This window comes from Chanodichthys erythropterus, chromosome 23 (assembly GCF_024489055.1).
Source record: "Chanodichthys erythropterus isolate Z2021 chromosome 23, ASM2448905v1, whole genome shotgun sequence".
Taxonomy (NCBI): Eukaryota; Metazoa; Chordata; class Actinopteri; order Cypriniformes; family Xenocyprididae; genus Chanodichthys; species Chanodichthys erythropterus.
In genome coordinates, this window is record NC_090243.1 from 19,532,755 (window position 1) to 19,552,959 (window position 20,205).

Consider the following 20,205-nt stretch of genomic DNA (forward strand, 5'->3'; position numbering starts at 1 on the left):
CTGAGAGGATCACAATCACTAAACCTGCCAATGCAAATGTGATTTTCACCTCAAACTCACAGTTTCACTCTTTGATTGGTTCAACGCTCTCAACTGGAACACTTTCACTTCTGCTCATGAGAAATGAGTTATGAGTAATACATTTAGAAACGGCTTTAGATGAAGGAGCTGCTTGAAAAACATCTGCATGTTACTGATACACCATGACTTTAGTGTAGTTTAATGTACAAAAACAAAACAACATATGAATCTACATATTAATTTACACACTCTGTTTTCACTGATTCTGAGCATATTTGAGTCAAACCCGTCTGTCACAGGACAGATCACAGTCTAATAGAGCTGATTTTAGTAATAAGTCAGTTTTGAGCACATGTGTAGTTCCTGTGTTTGTCCTCTGTGTGTCAGTAGTGTGTGAAAGTGTGTGAAAGTGTGTGAGCAGCTGCAGTATCAGTTCAGTCACTGTGACTCTGACTGATGGAGGTTTTTGTACGACTCTTTATCACTGTGTGAACACATATTTACTGTTGATGTAATGTCTACTCTGACAGTAATAATGTCCAGCATCTTCAGTCTGGACTCCACTGATGGTCAGAGTGAAATCACTGTTAGATCCACTGCCACTGAATCTAGATGGAGTTCCTGACTGGAGGCGGTTTGTGTAATAAATCAGGAGTTTAGGAGCTTCTCCAGGTTTCTGTAAGTACCAGCTGAGAAGAGGTTTTCCATCACCATAACAGCACTCTGGATCTCTGCTAGTTTTACAGGTCACAGTGACTGATTGTCCAGTTTGAGAGAGCAGCTCTGAGGGAGTTTGAGTCACTGTCACCTGACCAACAGATTCTGACAAGAGAGAAAGATTAGAAATCACAAACAAACACTTTTACAACCATATATCTTCTCAACACATAAAAATAACAAGTAAATAATGTCTGTAATCTTTACTGACACAAACCTCGACATAATACTGCCAGCGTCCAGATCAATATGGTGCTGAAAGTCATTTTTGTTGGTTGTAGGTTCAGTTCTAGTGAAAAACAGTTGTTGATCATGTTTGATGTTTGACAGAGTTATAAACACATGCAGAGCACTGAAGCGTGTGTCGCTCATGTAAAACACTCTCTCTATGCAAACGCTTCAGCAGTGACAGGTTTAAGATGGTTTAATGTGGTTTCATTGAGATTTCAAGTTCATGTTAATATAATCCTTTACTGATATAAAGCAACATCACATGAGCAAGATGTTGCTTCTGAATATCAGACCAACATCAAGATTGTGAATGTGATATTGCTCTTACTGTATGAAACCATTTAATAATCAAGAAGCTCCCACATAGCAACATTGTGTCGGCAGTGACAGGTTTAAGTTCCCATATTTGGCCCAAAGGGGTTCTGATAATAACGGCCAAGTTGGGCTACACATGGGTGATCACACTAGACCAATAAATGGCCCTATGATGGTTTTTCGTGGGTCATCATTGGGTGAAAATTGGGCCCTGTTTATTAATTTCCTTAAAGATTCACATGGGTCAAATAATGAGCAACTATATGCAAAATTCACTTTCAAACCACTCAAACTCTGTTAGAATGTTTTTATAAACCTGTAACTGACCAAAAAACGCTCATCTAAGGTCCACTTCTGCAGGCTCATGTTTGATTCGGCCTGTACAAGTTTTACACTGGATGCTCCTCTTGACACACTCTCATATCCAGTCCTCCTAACCTGAATGTCTTTGGACTGTGGGGGAAACCAGAGGACCTTGAGGAAACCCACTCTGAGAACATGAAAACTGCACTTAGAAACAACTCATGGCTTTCTTTCTTTCTTTCTTTCTTTCTTTCTTTCTTTCTTTCTTTCTTTCTTTCTTTCTCTTTCTTTCTTTCTTTCTTTCTTTCTTTCATAAGTTGCATTTTCTATGTTTTTTCATTCTTTAATCTTTATATATAGAAGTGGAACCTGCAAATAACTTTTTTTGTTGTTTCTTGGTCAGGTACAGGTGAATAAAAACATTATAACAGAGCTTGAGAGGTTTGACAGTGAATTTTGAAATTAATAGATGGTACCCAATTTAAAAAAAAGAAGAAAAAAAAAAGACCATTGTGGCGAGCAGGGCGGGCGAGAGCCGTGAGGGAACAGCACGAGGCCGGTGACGCGAGAGATGATGAGCTTCACCTGCGAGGCGCACCGGCCTTGAGTCTCTCACGGAGGAGCTCCGGGAGCATAAAACGAGGAGCGACGACAGTGAAGGACAAGAGAGGACCAGGCCTGGATATTATTTTATGTTTTATTATGTTTGTGTGGCCGCCAGACGTCCGCGAGGGTCTGCTGGCATTACTTTCGTTTTGATCTTTATTTATTTTATATTAAAGTTATGTTGAATGTTCGCCGGTTCCCGCCTCCTTCTTCCTGTATATACCAACTGTGTTACAACCATTATATAGGCCCATTTGTGATCACCCATGTGGTTCCCATAAAGCTTTTGTGTGGTCCCATTATTAGCAGCCATTTGAGACCCAAATGAGCCTATATATTAAACATGTAAATGGGCCACTATGGACCCATCATGTGCCCTATAGACTAACATACACAGGGCCCATGTGTAGCTGATGGACAAATTTCTCTGGGCCCCATTTGGGTTGCCCATGTAGGGCCCAAGTGACAGCCCATCAAAAACCCATATGGGCCCCACAATGACATGCTGGCTGGGATGGAACTGATTGTGTTTGCCCATGTCTAACCCATTTGTGTTGCCCATTTGGGGCCCATGCACACATTTCCAATTAGTAACCCACATAGGAAGCCCATCTGTTTTTGTCCATGTGGGACCTACTTAGTTGACTCAAGTGGGCTCCAGATAAGATGCCCATTTCAGGACCATCCCCACTTGGTACCCATGTAGCCCAAGCTTAGACCATGTGGGGAACACATATACATGTTGGCTAAGTAGTGTATCGATTTAAATAACCTCATTACAGGTTTAGTTCCTACTAAAATCATTTCCTTTCTCAACTTGTCACTGAGCAAGAAAAATCACAATTCACTTCACTTATATATAAATATTTTTGATGATGATGCTGATGGAGGTGGACATTATCACATTTTTATTTTATTTATTTGTGCTGGACTGTGCACACATAAGTCAGTTTTGAGCTCAGAAACTTCAATCCAGAAACACTTTGAATCGTGTAGTAGACGGTACAGCAATGGTCATGTGTCTTTTCAAATAAAATATGTGTCTATAAGTATCTCTTTATGGAAGTATTATTCTATGTACTATATTAAAATAGACAGATAATATTGTCTCTTTCCTTCAATTGGACGGCAATACATTCAGTCACGTCTGGCAACAACAAATATGTTTTCAAAAGTATAATATAAAATGAATATTAATATAAAAATGAATGATCTGTAAGTATTTTGGAAATAATTAATTATATTGGGCTTTATTAAACTTTATGAAACAATAATGAATTTAGGCCTATATGCATTTTTTATACTACAAGTCAATCTATTGAACCATTTACACAGACTTTGTCATTGCTAGTGGGCAGCTGTCCCACACAGAGAACGCTGCTGCCTGCCTGCTGTCTGACCTACGCTCGGAGCTTCGTGGAGTTTATCCTAAATCCTTCTCTTTATTCCTATTCACATAATATAACTTTCTTATTTTTCACTAGATTACTTAACCTATTGCATAGTATTACTAAACGGAACGATTTATTACTAGCAATCCACCAGCGTAATCACCTAGTGTTAGCCATAGCCCGCTAGCCTGCTAGCTACTTTCTTTTTTCCTCTAAACCAACCTTCCTTGTCGATTTAATGGCGGATTTATCCGATGTATGTTATTCTGATCTGTCTTCGCCAGATCGGGAAGCTGTGGAAACGTTGCTGCCCGGCATTCATCGATCCACCGCGAGGTACAGCGTCCCGCACATCACCCTTGCCCCAGGCACCGGCAAGCGACCGAGACATCCAGCCAGCGAGTCCCGTGTGCGTTGCAGTTTTTCGGACGGCGTTCATCAAACACACGGTCAGTCATGTCCGACGATTATCATGTGTATTAAATGCAACATGTACAGCTTAGCTCTTTCTGTCAGCAGTGAGACTTACACATGTGATAAATGCAGGGATATTGTCAGGCTGACAAGAATCTGAGAATTAGAGACACGCATCCAAACTTTAATTGAGGATAGTGAGAATGAAAGGGCCTTAGATACTGCTTTGGATGCGACTAGCCTAGTAAACACTGCACATTCGGTTCCGGTTGTAGAAGCCACGCAGCAGGCTAACTGGGTGACTGTGAGGCGGCATAATGGCAAGAACAAACACCACTCTTCCGTTCCGATTAGAACATCAAACAGGTTCTCCCCACTCAGTGACGCACCCACTGAGAATCCTGTTGAAAGTGCCCTAGTTATTGGCGATTCTATTACACGGAACGTGAAAATAGAGACACCAGCCACCATAGTCACATGTTTGCCGGGGGCCAGAGCACCTGACATCAAAGCAAATTTAAAAGTGCTGGCTAATGCTAAACGTAAATATTCTAAAATCATTATACACGTCGGCACAAATGATGTTCGACTTCGCCAGTCGGAGATCACTAAAATTAACATTAAAGAGGTGTGTGAACTCGCAAATTCAATGTCAGCAGAAGTAATTTGTTCTGGCCCTCTTCCTGTTCGTCGGAGTGATGAGATAGTTAGCAGGTTATCATCACTCAATGGCTGGCTGTCTAAGTGGTGTCCGCAGAATAATATAGGTTTCATAGACAATTGGAAAAGCTTTTGGGGCAGACCTGATCTGTTGAAAAGAGATGGTATTCATCCCTCCCGGGATGGTGCTGCTCTTCTATCTAGAAATTTGGCAAATAGTCTTAGAGCTGAAACATGACAAACCAGGGCCCAGATCAGGACGCAGACAAACTGGCTAAACCGACCGTCTGCTAGCCGCCTCACGTCACAGAACTCAGATAATTCACAGCACATAGAAACACTTACACCTAGATATTATCACATAGAGACTGTGTCTGTACCTCGAACTAGTAAATACAAAAAACTTCCGAAACCTTTTAAGGGTAAAAATTTAATTGATGTTCAAAAAATGAAAATCACAGATAAATCAGATAAACAAATGATAAAGCTTGGGTTACTGAATATTAGATCTATTTCTTCAAAAGCACTTATTGTAAATGAAATTATCACAGACAATAAACTAGACTTGCTGTGTTTGACAGAAACCTGGCTAAAACCAGACGATTACATTACTTTAAATTAATCTAGTCCTCAAGGTTATGATTATCGACACAATCCTCGACAGAAAGGCAAAGGGGGAGGTGTTGCTGTAATTTATAGTAATATATTCAGAATCATTCAAAAGAATTTCAAATATAATTCCTTTGAAGTGATGGTGCTTTATGTAACATTATGTAAGTTGACATTTGTGCTGGCTACTGTATACAGGCCACCAGGACACCATACAGACTTTATCAAAGAATTTGCTGATTTTCTATCAGAGTTAGTACTGGCTGCGGATAAAGTCCTTGTTGTTGGTGATTTTAATATCCATGTAGATAATAATAAAGACGCATTTGGATTGGCATTTGCAGACATTTTAAACTCTATTGGAGTTAGACAACACGTGTCAGGACCCACTCATTGTCGTAATCATACCCTAGATCTAATACTGTCACATGGAATTGATATTGATGCTGTTGAAATTCTACAGCAGAGCGATGATATATCAGATCATTATTTAGTCTCGTGTATAATACAATTAGCCAAGGCTACAAAACCACCACCCAGCCATAAATATTGTAGAACCATCACGTCTACCACTAAAGATTGCTTTATAAATAATCTCCCCGAGCAGTTTCATCGCCTTAGTATACCTGACAACTTAGAAGAACTCGATGCTGCAACAGAAACTATTGGCTCTCTCTTTTCCAGCACATTAGATGCAGTCGCTCCTTTACGTCTAAAGAAGATTAAGGAAACTAATCCAACGCCGTGGTATGATGAGCACACTCTGGCTCTAAAACGAGCTGTTAGAAAAGCTGAACGTAGTTGGAAGAAAACAAAACTAGAAGTTTTTCGCCTTTCGTGGAAAGAAAAAATGATTGAGTACAGAACGGCTATAAGAAATGCTAGATCTATTTATTTTTCAAATCTCTTAATAGAAAACAAACATAATCCTAGGTATTTATTTGACACAGTGGCTAAATTAACTAGAAACAGAGATTCAACTGCTGACGTTTCCATAGAGCACAGCAGTAATGACTTTATGAACTTCTTTACTTGCAAGATTGATAATATTAGAGAGAAAATTATAAACATGCAACCGTCTACAGTTTCGCTTCAGACAGTGCACTGTAGTGTCCCTGAGGTAAAACTAGAATCATTCGCCGCTATAGGAGAGGAAGAATTATCTAAACTTATCAAATCATCAAAATCAACGACATGTATGTTAGACCCAATGCCGACTAAACTACTGAAAGAAATGCTTCCAGAGGTCGTAGGTCCACTTCTTGATATAATTAATTCATCCTTAACACTAGGATACGTGCCAAAAACCTTTAAGCAGGCTATTATTAAACCTCTTATTAAAAAACCTCAACTAGATCCGAGAGATATAGTAAATTACAGGCCAATCTGTAAATTAAATTTCCCTCATCAAACAATCCGCAGTAGAGGGCGATACTGATTATTCCTTAAATATCTGCCACACATCTTCCTCTTGGAGCTCGTGGACATGCTGGAAATCACTAGAATGAGAGTTGAGGTCTGGACTGTGTTCTGATAGAGGACTGTGTGTGTTCATCAAGTGGAAGTTGATTTGATTGTTTTCTGCAACTATTTATGAGTGTTTGATGTTTTTATACTTGTGATTTATGTCAGTATTGTTGTTCTTTTGTATAATAACCACACCTTGATCCACATGTTGATCCATATCTCAAATAAAAGCAACTAATTGAACTTTGTGTTTTATAATCGATGCCCCACAGTGATTTTACTATTTAACTAGTTCTCATGAAACTTTATTACAGAGGTTGCAGATGCAGTCAGGAGTTCACTTGCTCTCCAGTGTTCACGGACCAGATCTGACTGATCCAATATGGTGGACGACTCACATGTAGATCTCAATCATGTCACTGATCTATAAGAGCACAAAATCTCAAGGCAGATATACATTTTCCACAACATTTTTAGTCTAAAGAGGGTATGAATATGAGGAAATTTAACAGTGACACTGATGGACTTTGTCTGTTTCTCTCAGCTGATGCTTTGAATTCTGACCTCAATAATTTATTAAAAAAAGCTGAATTTTGATGATTTTATTTCAGATGTTTGTGTGACGATGTTGTTTCAGATCCTCCTTTGAGCAGCTGCAGTATCAGTTCAGTCACTGTGACTCTGACTGACGGAGGTTTTTGTACGACTCTTTATCACTGTGTGAACACACCACCACTGTGATAACTCTGACAGTAATAATGTCCAGCATCTTCAGTCTGAACTCCACTGATGGTCAGAGTGAAATCACTGTTAGATCCACTGCCACTGAATCTAGATGGAGTTCCTGACTGGAGGGTGCTTGCTAAATAAACCAGGAGTTTAGGAGCTTCTCCAGGTTTCTGTAAGTACCAGGCTAAAGAATGTCCATAAGAACTATGATAATACACATCTGTGCTGGTTTTACAGTTGATGTTCACAGTTTGTCCTGGTTGAGCTGCTGTCATTGAGGGACTCTGAGTGACGGTGATCTGTCCTCTACACTCTGAAACACACAACAAGAAGAAAATCAACTCAAAACTTTGACAATATACTTGAAGAAATGAATTGATATCAAACTTGTGCTCCACAAACCTTGAGCAAACGCTGTGAGAGTCCAGATGAAGATGATGATGAAGGTCATGTTGATGAAGATTGTTGTGTGTGTCAGTGATGAAGTGTTAAACTCACAGCACTATAAACACTCTCAGAGCACTGAAGCATCTGATCAATATGCAAATGAACTCATTCTGTATTTAAATGGGGTTATTCAAACCCCATGTTAAAAAGCACTGTGTGAAAATGAAATGTAGATGAAACTTATCATCATCTAAGCAAAATCACATGAGCAAAAGTGCTTTAGTGATCATCAGCTCGACTGTAATTCGGCTGCAGGTACGAGACCGCAGGTGATCACAGCTGTACTGATGACAGAAACCCTTCAACAGTTTTATTCATGTTATCTTGCACTACATCACTGCGCCACTAGAGGGCGGTGTGAACAGACAGACACACTGATGAACAGGAACTGACGAGGTGAATAATAATGAGTTAATGCACCCAATAGTATTGCTGCGTTCCAATTCGCCTACTTATACTACGCCCTAAAAGTATGTACTCTTTCTGTGAACAAAAAGTGCTTACTTTTGAGTGTGTAGCAAAAGAGTAGACAAGCTTTGGGACATACTATCACGTCATACAATCGCGTCTTTTCTCTCTGTCGCATCCTGTCACCGTAAACTGGCCTGTCAATCATCTTACATCCTCCACATTTCATTTAGTTAATTTCCTACCGTGTTGGAGAGAAATGCAGCACGTTGATCTGCAGTCGCGAGTCTTTCATGTGGAGAACTCTCCTCATATTAATGCATAATGATGCATTTAAAAGTTAATGGCCATTCGGATCTTTATAAAAGTCCACATTGGTATTTGCAGATGAAAAATAACACGGGTAACATTAAATATATATTTTCTATCAGGTTAAACTGATTATTAGTCACTCAAATCTCTCAGCGTCGATCGCGTATATCCGCCATGCTTTGTAGTTTTTTAACACTTTTTACTCGTGTTTGTAGTTCTGAACTGAATCCTCGTCCAACGCGCAATGGGTTGTGGGCAATATTAGCCTTTATAGTGTGCACGGATCCACACTTCGAAAATCTACCGGAAATAGTAGACCATCCGGGGACTTTTGGCATACTCTTTTCAACATACTATGCTTTGGGACACACTTATTTTAATCTCACATACTATTTAGGATGGATAGTATGGACATTGGGACGCAGGGCTTGTTCCTGCACAACCGGAGGCTGCAGTTTCAGGACCGCAGTTCTAGGACCCTAGTTTTTCGTGACAGCGCCACCTACCGTACTGGATGATATAGCGATGGCTGCAGTTTCAGGACCGCAGTTCTAGGGCCCTGTTGGTTTAGTTTGTAGTCATGTTTGTATATAGCATCAATATATTAATCTCATAGTATTTGTTTTTAAATGTGATTTTTGATTCAAAATGCAGCAGAGGTTAATTACTAAGTGTGCTTTGAGTCACAATTTTGAAATTTAAACATGAATTTACACAAAATATAAATGAAAATTGTATATCAATTTTAAAACAATTGTAAAAAATGGAGAACTTTAAAAGTCTTAGTCTCTTGAATTATACAGTATATTGATTAACCTCCTTAAAGTGAATTAGCTCATTATCAGGTAAGTTAAAGTTGGAATCAGCGTATGCAGTCACTAAATTACAGCCAATATTTTAAAGGTTGTTGAGAGGCAAGACAAGACACAATAATGATTCAAGAATGTTTGTTTGTTTGTTTATTTATATATATGTCATTTTTGCGACAACAGCACCAAAGCGAACCCCTTTTCCATCAGTTGCTGCATGGATAGAATGGCTGTAGGCTTCAACTCTAGAGAAAGATAGAGCGAGAGACAGACAGAGAGAGAGAGAGAGAGAGAGAGATAAGAAACATTTGTTTAACATATTCAACTGGAATATATATGATTTAACACTTATGCACTGTTGGAGTTTTAGAGAGAGAGCCAAACATAATATTCATGTTACTGACATCAAATTACAAACTCCAAATGTCCAAGTACATAAGAGCAATACCCACCAACTGAATGGTCTCCATTCTTTCCTCAATTGTTTGTCAATCTTTCTATTAAATTCTTCCACTTCGCTGAAATAGTTATCAGAGAACAATCACTTTGTGATAACAGAAATATCAGTAGCAAAATGGTGCACTAGGCATTGTGCAAAAATAATTCATATTGTACTCTGACCTGATGGGTGGAACAAAGCTGAACTACAGAACGGGCAGTGAAAGTCCTTGCAGCATGTGGTGCATCTCTTCAATTCGGGCAGGGATCTCCCTTTTTGGATTGTTATATGCATCTTGAAAAAGAGAGAGCCTACTTGTTAGAATATTTTAAGATCATGAAAATATCCCTAGTGCCTTTTTTAATCATCTGTCATACAATGAGCCTAACCAAATCCATAAAATCACTTCATATTGGCCATGCAGAACATGACAGAAACTAACACATGATAACAATGGACTGTATGTGGAGTAGGCCTGCAGATTAGGCCAAACGCCTCATTCATCATTGCAAAACAATGCCAAAACAACAGGCTAAAACACAGTGCAACTAGGCAGTTTAATTATGAAAGATATTTTATACTTAAATATGGTAAAACAACGAATATTAAGCCACTATTCACACTAATACATTAAGCTGCAGGTAAATCTTACAAACCTTACATCAACCATGCTCTTGTCATCTGATAAGTTTAATTAATGTGCTGGCTAGATTCACTTATAATACTTCGTCATTAAAACTCAACAAGGATTTATGAAATCATGGCCACGAATTAACATCGTAGTAATTAATAAAACTAGCTCACAAATTCTTAATTTGGTGGGAATTAATTATTAATTAATAGTTAGCAGTTCTCAATATGTAAACTTCGCACCGTTTAAACGTTATCAAATAAAACTTAATTAAATATCGGTACTCACCGTCTGATTGCTGTCCACGTTGTCCATCTTATAGTGTTGATCCAGTACGGTAGGTGGCGCTGTCACGAAAAACTAGGGTCCTAGAACTGCGGTCCTGAAACTGCAGCCTCCGGTTGTGCAGGAATACCCTTCTCTAATGCAGAGATGAATTTATTCGATGGGGCTCCAGTGTGTATTTAAATGGTTAAACACTATATATTATAGCACTATATGCAATTGTGCCACCCAAAGTGACAAACAGGTACTGTAGTCCTGGCCGTAACAGGTTATATGGCCAATGTGAGACAAACTCTTGGTCTTTAGACAGTTTTAATGCACATGAACATCCTCTAGCATAACAGGATTAACTTGTAGCTTGAATTGTTATTGGGATCTTTTACAGCTCAGAAACTTCAATCCAGAAACACTTTGAATTGTGTTTTCAACAGTATAGTATAAAATGAATATTAATATAAAAATGAATGATCTGTAAGTATTTTGGAGATTACAGTTTTTTGTTTTTTTTTGCGAACTAATTATATTGGGTTTTATTAAACTTTATGAAACTATAATGAATTTAGGCCTATATGCCTTTTTTATACTACAAGTCAATCTATTGAAGCACTTACACTTTCATAAAGAGATCTGAAAGGATTTGTTGTCCTGTGGCTCCCTCTGGTGGACAGCATTAGTATTATGACCTTCATCTCTGAATCCCATTCATATAAATGACTGATTTAAAAAAAAAGTTCCTGAAACTCGGCATGTTTACTCAGAAAGTCTTGTTGTCCATGTGTGTGAAGTTCTGTGAATTTTGGATTCAAACATTCAAACTGATGGAAACTGATAGAAAAATAGATTTCTTCTCCTGTGGTTCCCTCTAGTGGACAACATTAGTACAACATGTTGTAGTCCATCAGCCATTTTGAGTTGCTAAAAACTTTTTTTGATCTCCTAAATCACTTGACTGATTCACACGAAATTTTGCATGTCATCTATAGACACTAATGACAAAAGTTATCAAAAGGATTTTAATTAGTCAAAGCGTTCAGAAGATAGTTCATTTAGCCATGGCTCAATACACTTATAAAACTATATCTTCTCAACAATCTGATGAATCCAAATTCTGTTGATCACTTGTTTGATGTCTTCAGGGTATCTAGATGATACAGATAAATTTGGGGTTAAATAGACAAATGGTCTAGGATGAACCCTTCAGTGTTTGGATCTCTGATAATCTCACCTGTGCTCGATATTCTCAGTCGTCTGAAGCTCTAAAATGATGTTATTGACTTCAAATCTTCTCATCTGCTGCAGCCTCATATTTGTGAATGAACTTATTCAGTGTTTCTAGCACAAATCACTGTGACTCTGACTGACGGAGGTTTTTGACTCTTTATCACTGAACCAGGATAGAGGTTGATGATCCCAACTCTGATAGACGTCAGGACTGCTTTTACAGGACATGGTGAATGTGTTTCCTAGATGAACAGATTTCACTGCAGGCGTCTGAGTCGCTTCACCAACTGATTTATTATTATTTATAATGTTTCCTGAGGTGCACTTATAATGTTCATATGATTTTTACATCAAATAATTGTCATAATTTAGAAATAAATGGCTATTTCCACTCTGATTTTAGCGCTCTGATTGTTTACATGTGAAACCTTCTTGAATACTATCACTACATTTTTACTATTACAGCTGTCTAAATGAACGAATGGTGAAAAGTGTTGATTATTGCCTTATATTTAGATCTGTTCATCACAGGGAAGGTTGCAGTGAAGAGAAACTGAGCAGATGACAGACAGTCTGTTGATGGTGTGAATGCAGTGATCTCGTCATTACAACTAAATTTCTGCACTCCAGAAATGCTTTCACCATAACTAACAATGCAAACACGATGTAAATCCAGTCAGAGATTGATTGTGTACCCAGCCAGCAGAGCCATGTGGGGCCCAAATGGGTTTGACCTGGGCTATCTAACTGGGACCCAGCCAGTTTTGCACCCAGTTTCCATGTAGGCCCCACATGGATTTGCCCAGATGAAATGAACACTGCTTAGTGTGCACACTACAGGCTGTTTAATGTAACACTTAATCAGTGTTGCAGGTAATGAGATAATTAAGTGATTGAATAATGATTTTGTATTAGTGAAGAACACCTGCTGTTAACAAGCAGAATCACTGAAGGAAAGAGAAACACAAGAACTACTTCCAGCCACAGCCTTGGATGAAATCAACTGAAGATAAAATACATTACATCTCTCAAGATATGATTAAACAACTCCACAAACAACATTAGCTTCACTTATTACTAACCAGACTGACTTTATTTCTGTCAGACATCTACAGAAGTTCGTATTAAGAAGAGGCTTAGATGTTGATTACTTATTTGAAAGTAATAGTTTGATTTGATGTTACCATTGTGGCGATCAGTGTGTGCTTTAGTCAGGCTCTTGACTTTTTAACGTTAGTGTTCCTCTTGACAGCTGTGTCTGTTTGTTATGGCGAGAACAGCAAGAGAAAATATAATCAGATGCTGTAAACTGATTGATGATAAGATTATAATCATCATATATTGGCTTAACTCATTGATATTATGTGGGAGGTTTATACGGGTAGTATGTTATTAATTCTGTTTTATTGTTATGATTCTACAGCAAGAGAATAATAGAATTTAATCAGAACATCAAACGATTTATAACACACCATTTACATATTTTGGGCTCCTGTGAGTTTTACTCGCACACAGACATCAAGAATCAGCATATGAATCTCAGCAATGGTGACATGCTTCATGGTGCAATGCATTCTGAGTGCATCATACGAAACTTATCCATGGCTCCCAGAATGCATTGCACCATTGAAGCATGCCACCATTGCTGAGATTCATACGCTGATTCTTGATGTCTGTGTGCGAGTAAAACTCACAGGAGCCACAATGGTAGCATCAAATCAAACTATTACTTTCAAATAAGTAATCAACATCTAAGCCTCTTCTTAATTCTTAATACGAACTTCTGTAGATGTCTGACAGAAATAAAGTCAGTCTGGTTAGTAATAAGTGAAGCTAATGTTGTTTGTGGAGTTGTTTAATCAGATCTTGAGAGATGTAATGTATTTTATCTTCAGTTGATTTCATCCAAGGCTGTGGCTGGAAGTAGTTCTTGTGTTTCTCTTTCCTTCAGTGATTCTGCTTGTTAACAGCAGGTGTTCTTCACTAATACAAAATCATTATTCAATCACTTAATTATCTCATTACCTCCAACACTGATTAAGTGTTACATTAAACAGCCTGTAGTGTGCACACTAAGCAGTGTTCATTTCATCTGGGCAAATCCATGTGGGGCCTACATGGAAACTGGGTGCAAAACTGGCTGGGTCCCAGTTAGATAGCCCAGGTCAAACCCATTTGGGCCCCACATGGCTCTGCTGGCTGGGAAGAGCTCTGTTTAGTGTGTATGTCAGATCAACAGCACGACTGAGAATATGATATTGCTTTTCTACAATAGTTCAGTAAACAAAAAGTTACTAATGAGTAATTTACTCTTTAGACTCAGTATTAAGAGTTATTTTGTTTTCAGTCCAGCTGAAATGGTTCAAAATGAACATATTGCTGATAAACACATTCCTGAATAAATCAATGTTTGATTAGAGCGACATGTTTCTAGATATATTGAGAATCTTCTTTTGTTTATAATAGAGATCATGATTCTCTCACAGCTCTGAACAGACAACTAAACATGCAATCTAGCTAGAGGTTCTGACAAAATAGTGTCTATTTAAAAATGTTTCATTACTTTGAATGAATTATTTAAAAAAAAATTTGGTTTTTGAATGAATGATTCAGTGACTCACTCATAAATGCTTCACTTGTTTCATTACTGGATGAATCAGCATTTTTGAACGAATCTCTTGAATGATTCAGTGACAAATACATTTTGAACAGTCTCTTGTCTCCATCTGCTGGTGTAACAATCTAATCGAAGCAATCGTTATTTGAAGCATCAAGTTACTTTCAAAAGGTGATTTGCTCTATTTTAATCTCTACCGTTATATCTGAACTATAAACTTTGATCTCAGTCCTTCTGTGAGGATTTGAGGATTTGTAAAACTGAAATATTCTGTGAAAAACAGTGACGTGATCTGTCCTCTACACTCTGAATCACAATAAGAAGAAAATCATCAATCGTCATCAGCTGCGCTCAAAGGATCTGTCCTTATGTTTTTGAAGTTTGGTTAAGAAAAACATAAATTAAAATGACTGTGACAGATGTGAAGCGGGAGGAGAATTCATACATACATCAGATTTTTTCATTCACAAGAAAGACCAGTTCATCCTTCATTTGTCTGAATCTCCAGGTTCTCTGTTAATTATGATAATTGAGCTGCATATGAGTGACAGAAGCATCATGACGAACTCTGTATTGGCAGAGGTCAGAGGTCATCTCAGAGGTCACAGGTCAAGTTAAAGATGTGACAGTGCTTGACGGCTCTGAAAACACAATTTTACACCATAATTTAACATTTAGTAATTCATTAGTTTTTAGATATTTCTGTGCCTTTATTGCTTCATGACTGGATTTTTTCACTCTTGAATATCATGAAAATGAAAGTGTTATTGATAATAAGAGGTAATTAGGACAAACTGAAATCACTCAGATCTCAATCATGTAACTGATCTATAAGAGCACAAAATCTCACAAACAAAACAATTTCAAAATATAAGAGAAGGAAAAGACACAAATAATAATAATAATAATGATAATAAAACAATATAAGTGAGTCTGATAGAGACATTGATGGACTTTTTGTCTTGCTGTTTCTCTCGACTAATACTTTGACTTCTGACAAGGTGTATCTGTAACAAGGTGGGACTGTCAAACAGTGGCAAACAGGTATGGCAGAGAGCAGGCAGAATCGTAGTCGAGTAACAGGCAGTGGGTCAGGGCTGGCAGATAACAATTGTAAATCCAAAACAAAGCAAAAGGTCCAAAGGACAGGCAGCAGAGAATCATACACAGGGAACAGACAGGATCAGAAACAGGCAGACAAACAAGAATGATGAACGCTCAGAAATGTAACAAGAGTTAACAAGACCTTGCAAAGTATGACAGGAAGTGAGTGGCTTAAATATTCCAGATAATGTGCTGCAGCTGGGTGTGGTGATTACTGATTGGTGAAGTGAGTGCAGTTGATTGCCAGGGAGGATTGTGGGAAATGTAGTCCGGGAATGACAGGGAACGTGACACTATGATTATTCAGAGAAACAGCTTAATTTAGATGATTTTATTTCAGATGTTTGTGTGACGATGTTGTTTCAGATCCTCCTTTGAGCAGCTGCAGTATCAGTTCAGTCACTGTGACTCTGACTGACGGAGGTTTTTGTACGACTCTTTATCACTGTGTGAACACATGTTTACTGTTGATGTAGTGATAACTCTGACAGTAATAATGTCCAGCATCTTCAGTCTGGACTCCACTGATGGTCAGAGTGAAATCACTGTTAGATCCACTGCCACTGAATCTAGATGGAGTTCCTGACTGGAGGCGGTTGGCCCAATAAATCAGGAGTTTAGGAGCTTCTCCAGGTTTCTGTAAGTACCAGGCTAAAAAATCATAACCACTCGATCTGTACACATTACTGCTGGTTTTACAGTTGATGTTCACAGTTTGTCCTGGTTGAGCTGCTGTCATTGAGGGACTCTGAGTGACGGTGATCTGTCCTCTACACTCTGAAACACACAACAAGAAGAAAATCAACTCAAAACTTTGACAATATACTTGAAGAAATGAATTGATATCAAACTTGTGCTCCACAAACCTTGAGCAAACGCTGTGAGAGTCCAGATGAAGATGATGATGAAGGTCATGTTGATGAAGATTGTTGTGTGTGTCAGTGATGAAGTGTTAAACTCACAGCACTATAAACACTCTCAGAGCACTGAAGCATCTGATCAATATGCAAATGAACTCATTCTGTATTTAAATGAGGCTCTAAATGAAGGTTCAGGAGGAGCTCGTTCATCTCATCCTGTCAATCACAACATCAAATATAAGTGTGAACTTTAAAAATGTGGCATAAAATGTAGAACAATTCAAACCCCATGTTAAAAAACACTGTGTGAAAATGAACTGTAGATGAAACTTATCATCATCTAAGCAAAATCACATGAGCAAAAGTGCTTTAGTGATCATCAGCTCGACTGTAATTCGGCTGCAGGTTCGAGACCGCAGGTGATCACAGCTGTACTGATGACAGAAACCCTTCAACAGTTTTATTCATGTTATCTTGCACTACATCACTGTGCCACTAGAGGGCGGTGTGAACAGACAGGGTCACCGTGATTTTGCCAAGTAAGACATGTTCCTGGATCAACATAATTTGTTGATCCTGGAACAACTTTCCTATCCAAAAATTTAGTCCTAACCTTTTCCCAACCCCTAAACCTAACCCTACCCATAACTTATCCCTAAAATCAGAGGATTGAATAACATTGATGTAGAAGCACCTAACCCTGGTTGTAAGCCTAAACTTGACATAAATGGTAAACTTGTCCCTCAAATCTGATTGGTTGATTGGAATGTTGTTCCAGGATCAACAAAGATGTTGATCCAGGAACATGTTGTACTTTGTGAAATCATGTTCACCGAACAGACAGACACACTGATGAACAGGAACGGATGAGGTGAATAATAATGAGTTAATGCAGTGATGAAGTGATGGGGCTCCAGTGTGTATTTAAATGGTTAAACACTATATATTATAGCACTGTATGTAATTGCGCCACCCAAAGTGACAAACAGGTACTGTAGTTCTGGCCTAAAGTCATTGGTTGAGCCAAAGGATACATACAGGCTGCCAAATTTAGTGCCCTACAAATTGGACGTAACAGGTTATATGGCCAATGTAAGACAAACTCTTGGTCTTCAGACAGCTTTAATGCACATGTACATCCTCTAGTTAGATTAACGAATGGTGAAAAGTGTTGATTATTGCCTTATATTTCGATCTGTTCATCACAGGGAAGGTTGCAGTGATGAGAAACTGAGCAGATGACAGACAGTCTGTTGATGGTGTGAATGCAGTGATCTCGTCATTACAACTAAATTTCTGCACTCCAGAAACGCTTTCACCATAACTAACAATGCAAACACGATGTAAATCCAGTCAGAGATTGATTGTGTAGTGTAAGAGCGTCACTGATTATAACAGGAGTTTTGGGAAGTGTCCAGATAAACTCTCGCTGTGTGATCGACAGCTTCAGTTCCTCAGATCTTTACTGTGTAACTAAGATTAGGAAGAAAAAATAATAAAAGTACATTTGTTACAAATAAAGTACATTAAAATGGACATAAAGGTAGAGATGGAGTGATGGAGGGACGCAGGAAGAATATTCTCACTGGAGTGACGTAAGCTGCTGTTTATATATGCTGCTCTTGTGTTATGATTGACAGCTGAAGATGAATGAACATACATGCTTCTGTTTACAACTACATTTGCTGAAGTTTGTGATTGTGTTCAGTTTACAGTGATCTAAAGAAACCTTTCTGAGAGAATCTCTTTATGATTAAGAGTGTCTGTTGTTGAGTGTGTGTGAAAGTGTGTGAAAGTGTGTGAGCAGCTGCAGTATCAGTTCAGTCACTGTGACTCTGACTGACGGAGGTTTTTGTACGACTCTTTATCACTGTGTGAACACTGCTTTACTGTTGATGTAGTGATAACTCTGACAGTAATAATGTCCAGCATCTTCAGTCTGGACTCCACTGATGGTCAGAGTGAAATCACTGTTAGATCCACTGCCACTGAATCTAGATGGAGTTCCTGACTGGAGGGTGTTTGCATAATAAATCAGGAGTTTAGGAGCTTCTCCAGGTTTCTGTAAGTACCAGCTGAGAGGCTGAACACTCCAACCCTGATAGACTTCAGGACTGGTTTTACAGGATACAGTAACTGAGTCTCCTGGACGAACAGATTTCACTGCAGGCGTCTGAGTGACTGTCACTTCACCTCTTGATTCTACATCAAGAAGAATTCAGATTTAAATATTTTGACAATATTTATAGCAAAAATAATAATTTATAATAGAGTATGTTTAACTTCAGATTTCCTCACCTGTGAAACAGTAGATAGTTAATATCCAGATGAAGATGGTGATGAAGGTCATGGTTGCTGTTGGTTCAGATTCTCAGAGTTATAAAGTTCTTATAAAAACAGAGTTATAAAACCTCCTGAAGCTTGTGCTGCGATGCAAATAATCTCTATGTAAATCTGTGTTACAACAGATAATGCAAATAAAACTAACAGTGTTTAGGATCTTTTCTCATGTTATGATTCAGAAACATGGAATTATGAGTTTAGAGGCTTTTTTGAGGATTTTCTGAAGTTGCATCACTATCAGAAACAAGTACATCACTGTGAGGGCAAAGGTCATTCCAGAGGTCACAGGTCATCAAAACTTAAAATTTCTTTAATCATTAAAAATGTTTTGAGAAATACATGATTATTTAAAAACCCATAATTAGGACATCTAATGTGTGATCAGAACATACATTTTTGGAATTATTTACTTTGATTTGTTATTTATTTAGTTATTAGTTATATTCTTATTTTTCATGCATCAAGAGACATTTAAAGATTTAGAAACTTGTTTTTGTGAAAATCAGTCCAATAATCATTATTTAATGTTGAGAAGAGCTGCTGTTGAGTCTCATATCAGTGTGTGTGAGTGTTGTTCATCTCTTTCTCTGCTGGAGTTTGTGTTCATTTGAGTGTGACGGAGGTTTTTGTACGACGCTTTCACTAGAATGAAGCACTGTGGTGGACTTTCGGTGGAGGAACTAAACTGACCATCAGTAAGTCTCTAAAATTCTCTAAAAATGTTTAAATATAATTGTTTTGTTTTTAGATTATTCAAACAAGCATTTTGCAACAAGGTTTTAAAAATTATAAAATAGTTTGAAAAAAATTAACTACAATATTTCATAGTAAATTTAATTGTTTCATAGTTTCTTTAAATTTGTCTGCTGTTTCACAATTACATGTTTATATTCAGTGATATTTCATTATTTTTTTTTCATTGCAAGGCATATTTTGTTGCTTTTAAATATTTATTTCTTTTTACAAGAGTAATTTCATATATTATAATAACTAACATTGTTTGTTTTTTAATATATTGTTTGCAATATTTTCTGACATTTTCAATTATTTCTTAAAATACATAATTGTGTCCATAATTTTTGGTAAATTTGATAATTCAGAAATTTTGTAATGCATGAAATAAAAGTTTGATGATACAGACAAAATAATTCAGTTTTGTAGGCGTCATCATCAGACAAAGAGAAAGATTTGAAAAATTCATAATTTTATCTTACATTTGCTGATAATTATGATTGTGAGTGTCTTAAATTAATAATGAAATTAACA

General features: G+C 37.7%; 1 long non-coding RNA gene and 3 gene segments (V, D, J or C); all 4 read right to left on the bottom strand.

Annotated features, from left to right (window-relative positions):
* Positions 1-495: 495 nt before the first annotated feature.
* LOC137014384 (Ig kappa chain V region 3547-like) lies at positions 496-1,151 on the bottom strand. The segment is given in 2 exon segments: positions 496-843; positions 956-1,151. Coding segments are annotated over 2 exon segments (438 nt in total).
* An 8,909-nt stretch (positions 1,152-10,060) lies between these two features.
* Positions 10,061-15,267, bottom strand: LOC137014008 (uncharacterized). The gene is made up of 3 exons (XR_010893786.1): positions 15,082-15,267; positions 10,798-10,930; positions 10,061-10,172 (listed from the first exon to the last, which is right to left on the bottom strand). It is a non-coding gene; the product is annotated as an uncharacterized lncRNA (long non-coding RNA).
* Positions 15,268-16,178: 911 nt separating this feature from the next.
* Positions 16,179-16,651, bottom strand: LOC137013712 (immunoglobulin kappa variable 4-1-like). The segment is given in 2 exon segments: positions 16,179-16,513; positions 16,603-16,651. Coding segments are annotated over 2 exon segments (384 nt in total).
* A 1,532-nt stretch (positions 16,652-18,183) lies between these two features.
* On the bottom strand, positions 18,184-19,011 carry LOC137014007 (Ig kappa chain V region K29-213-like). The segment is given in 2 exon segments: positions 18,184-18,798; positions 18,895-19,011. Coding segments are annotated over 2 exon segments (387 nt in total).
* Positions 19,012-20,205: the final 1,194 nt, after the last annotated feature.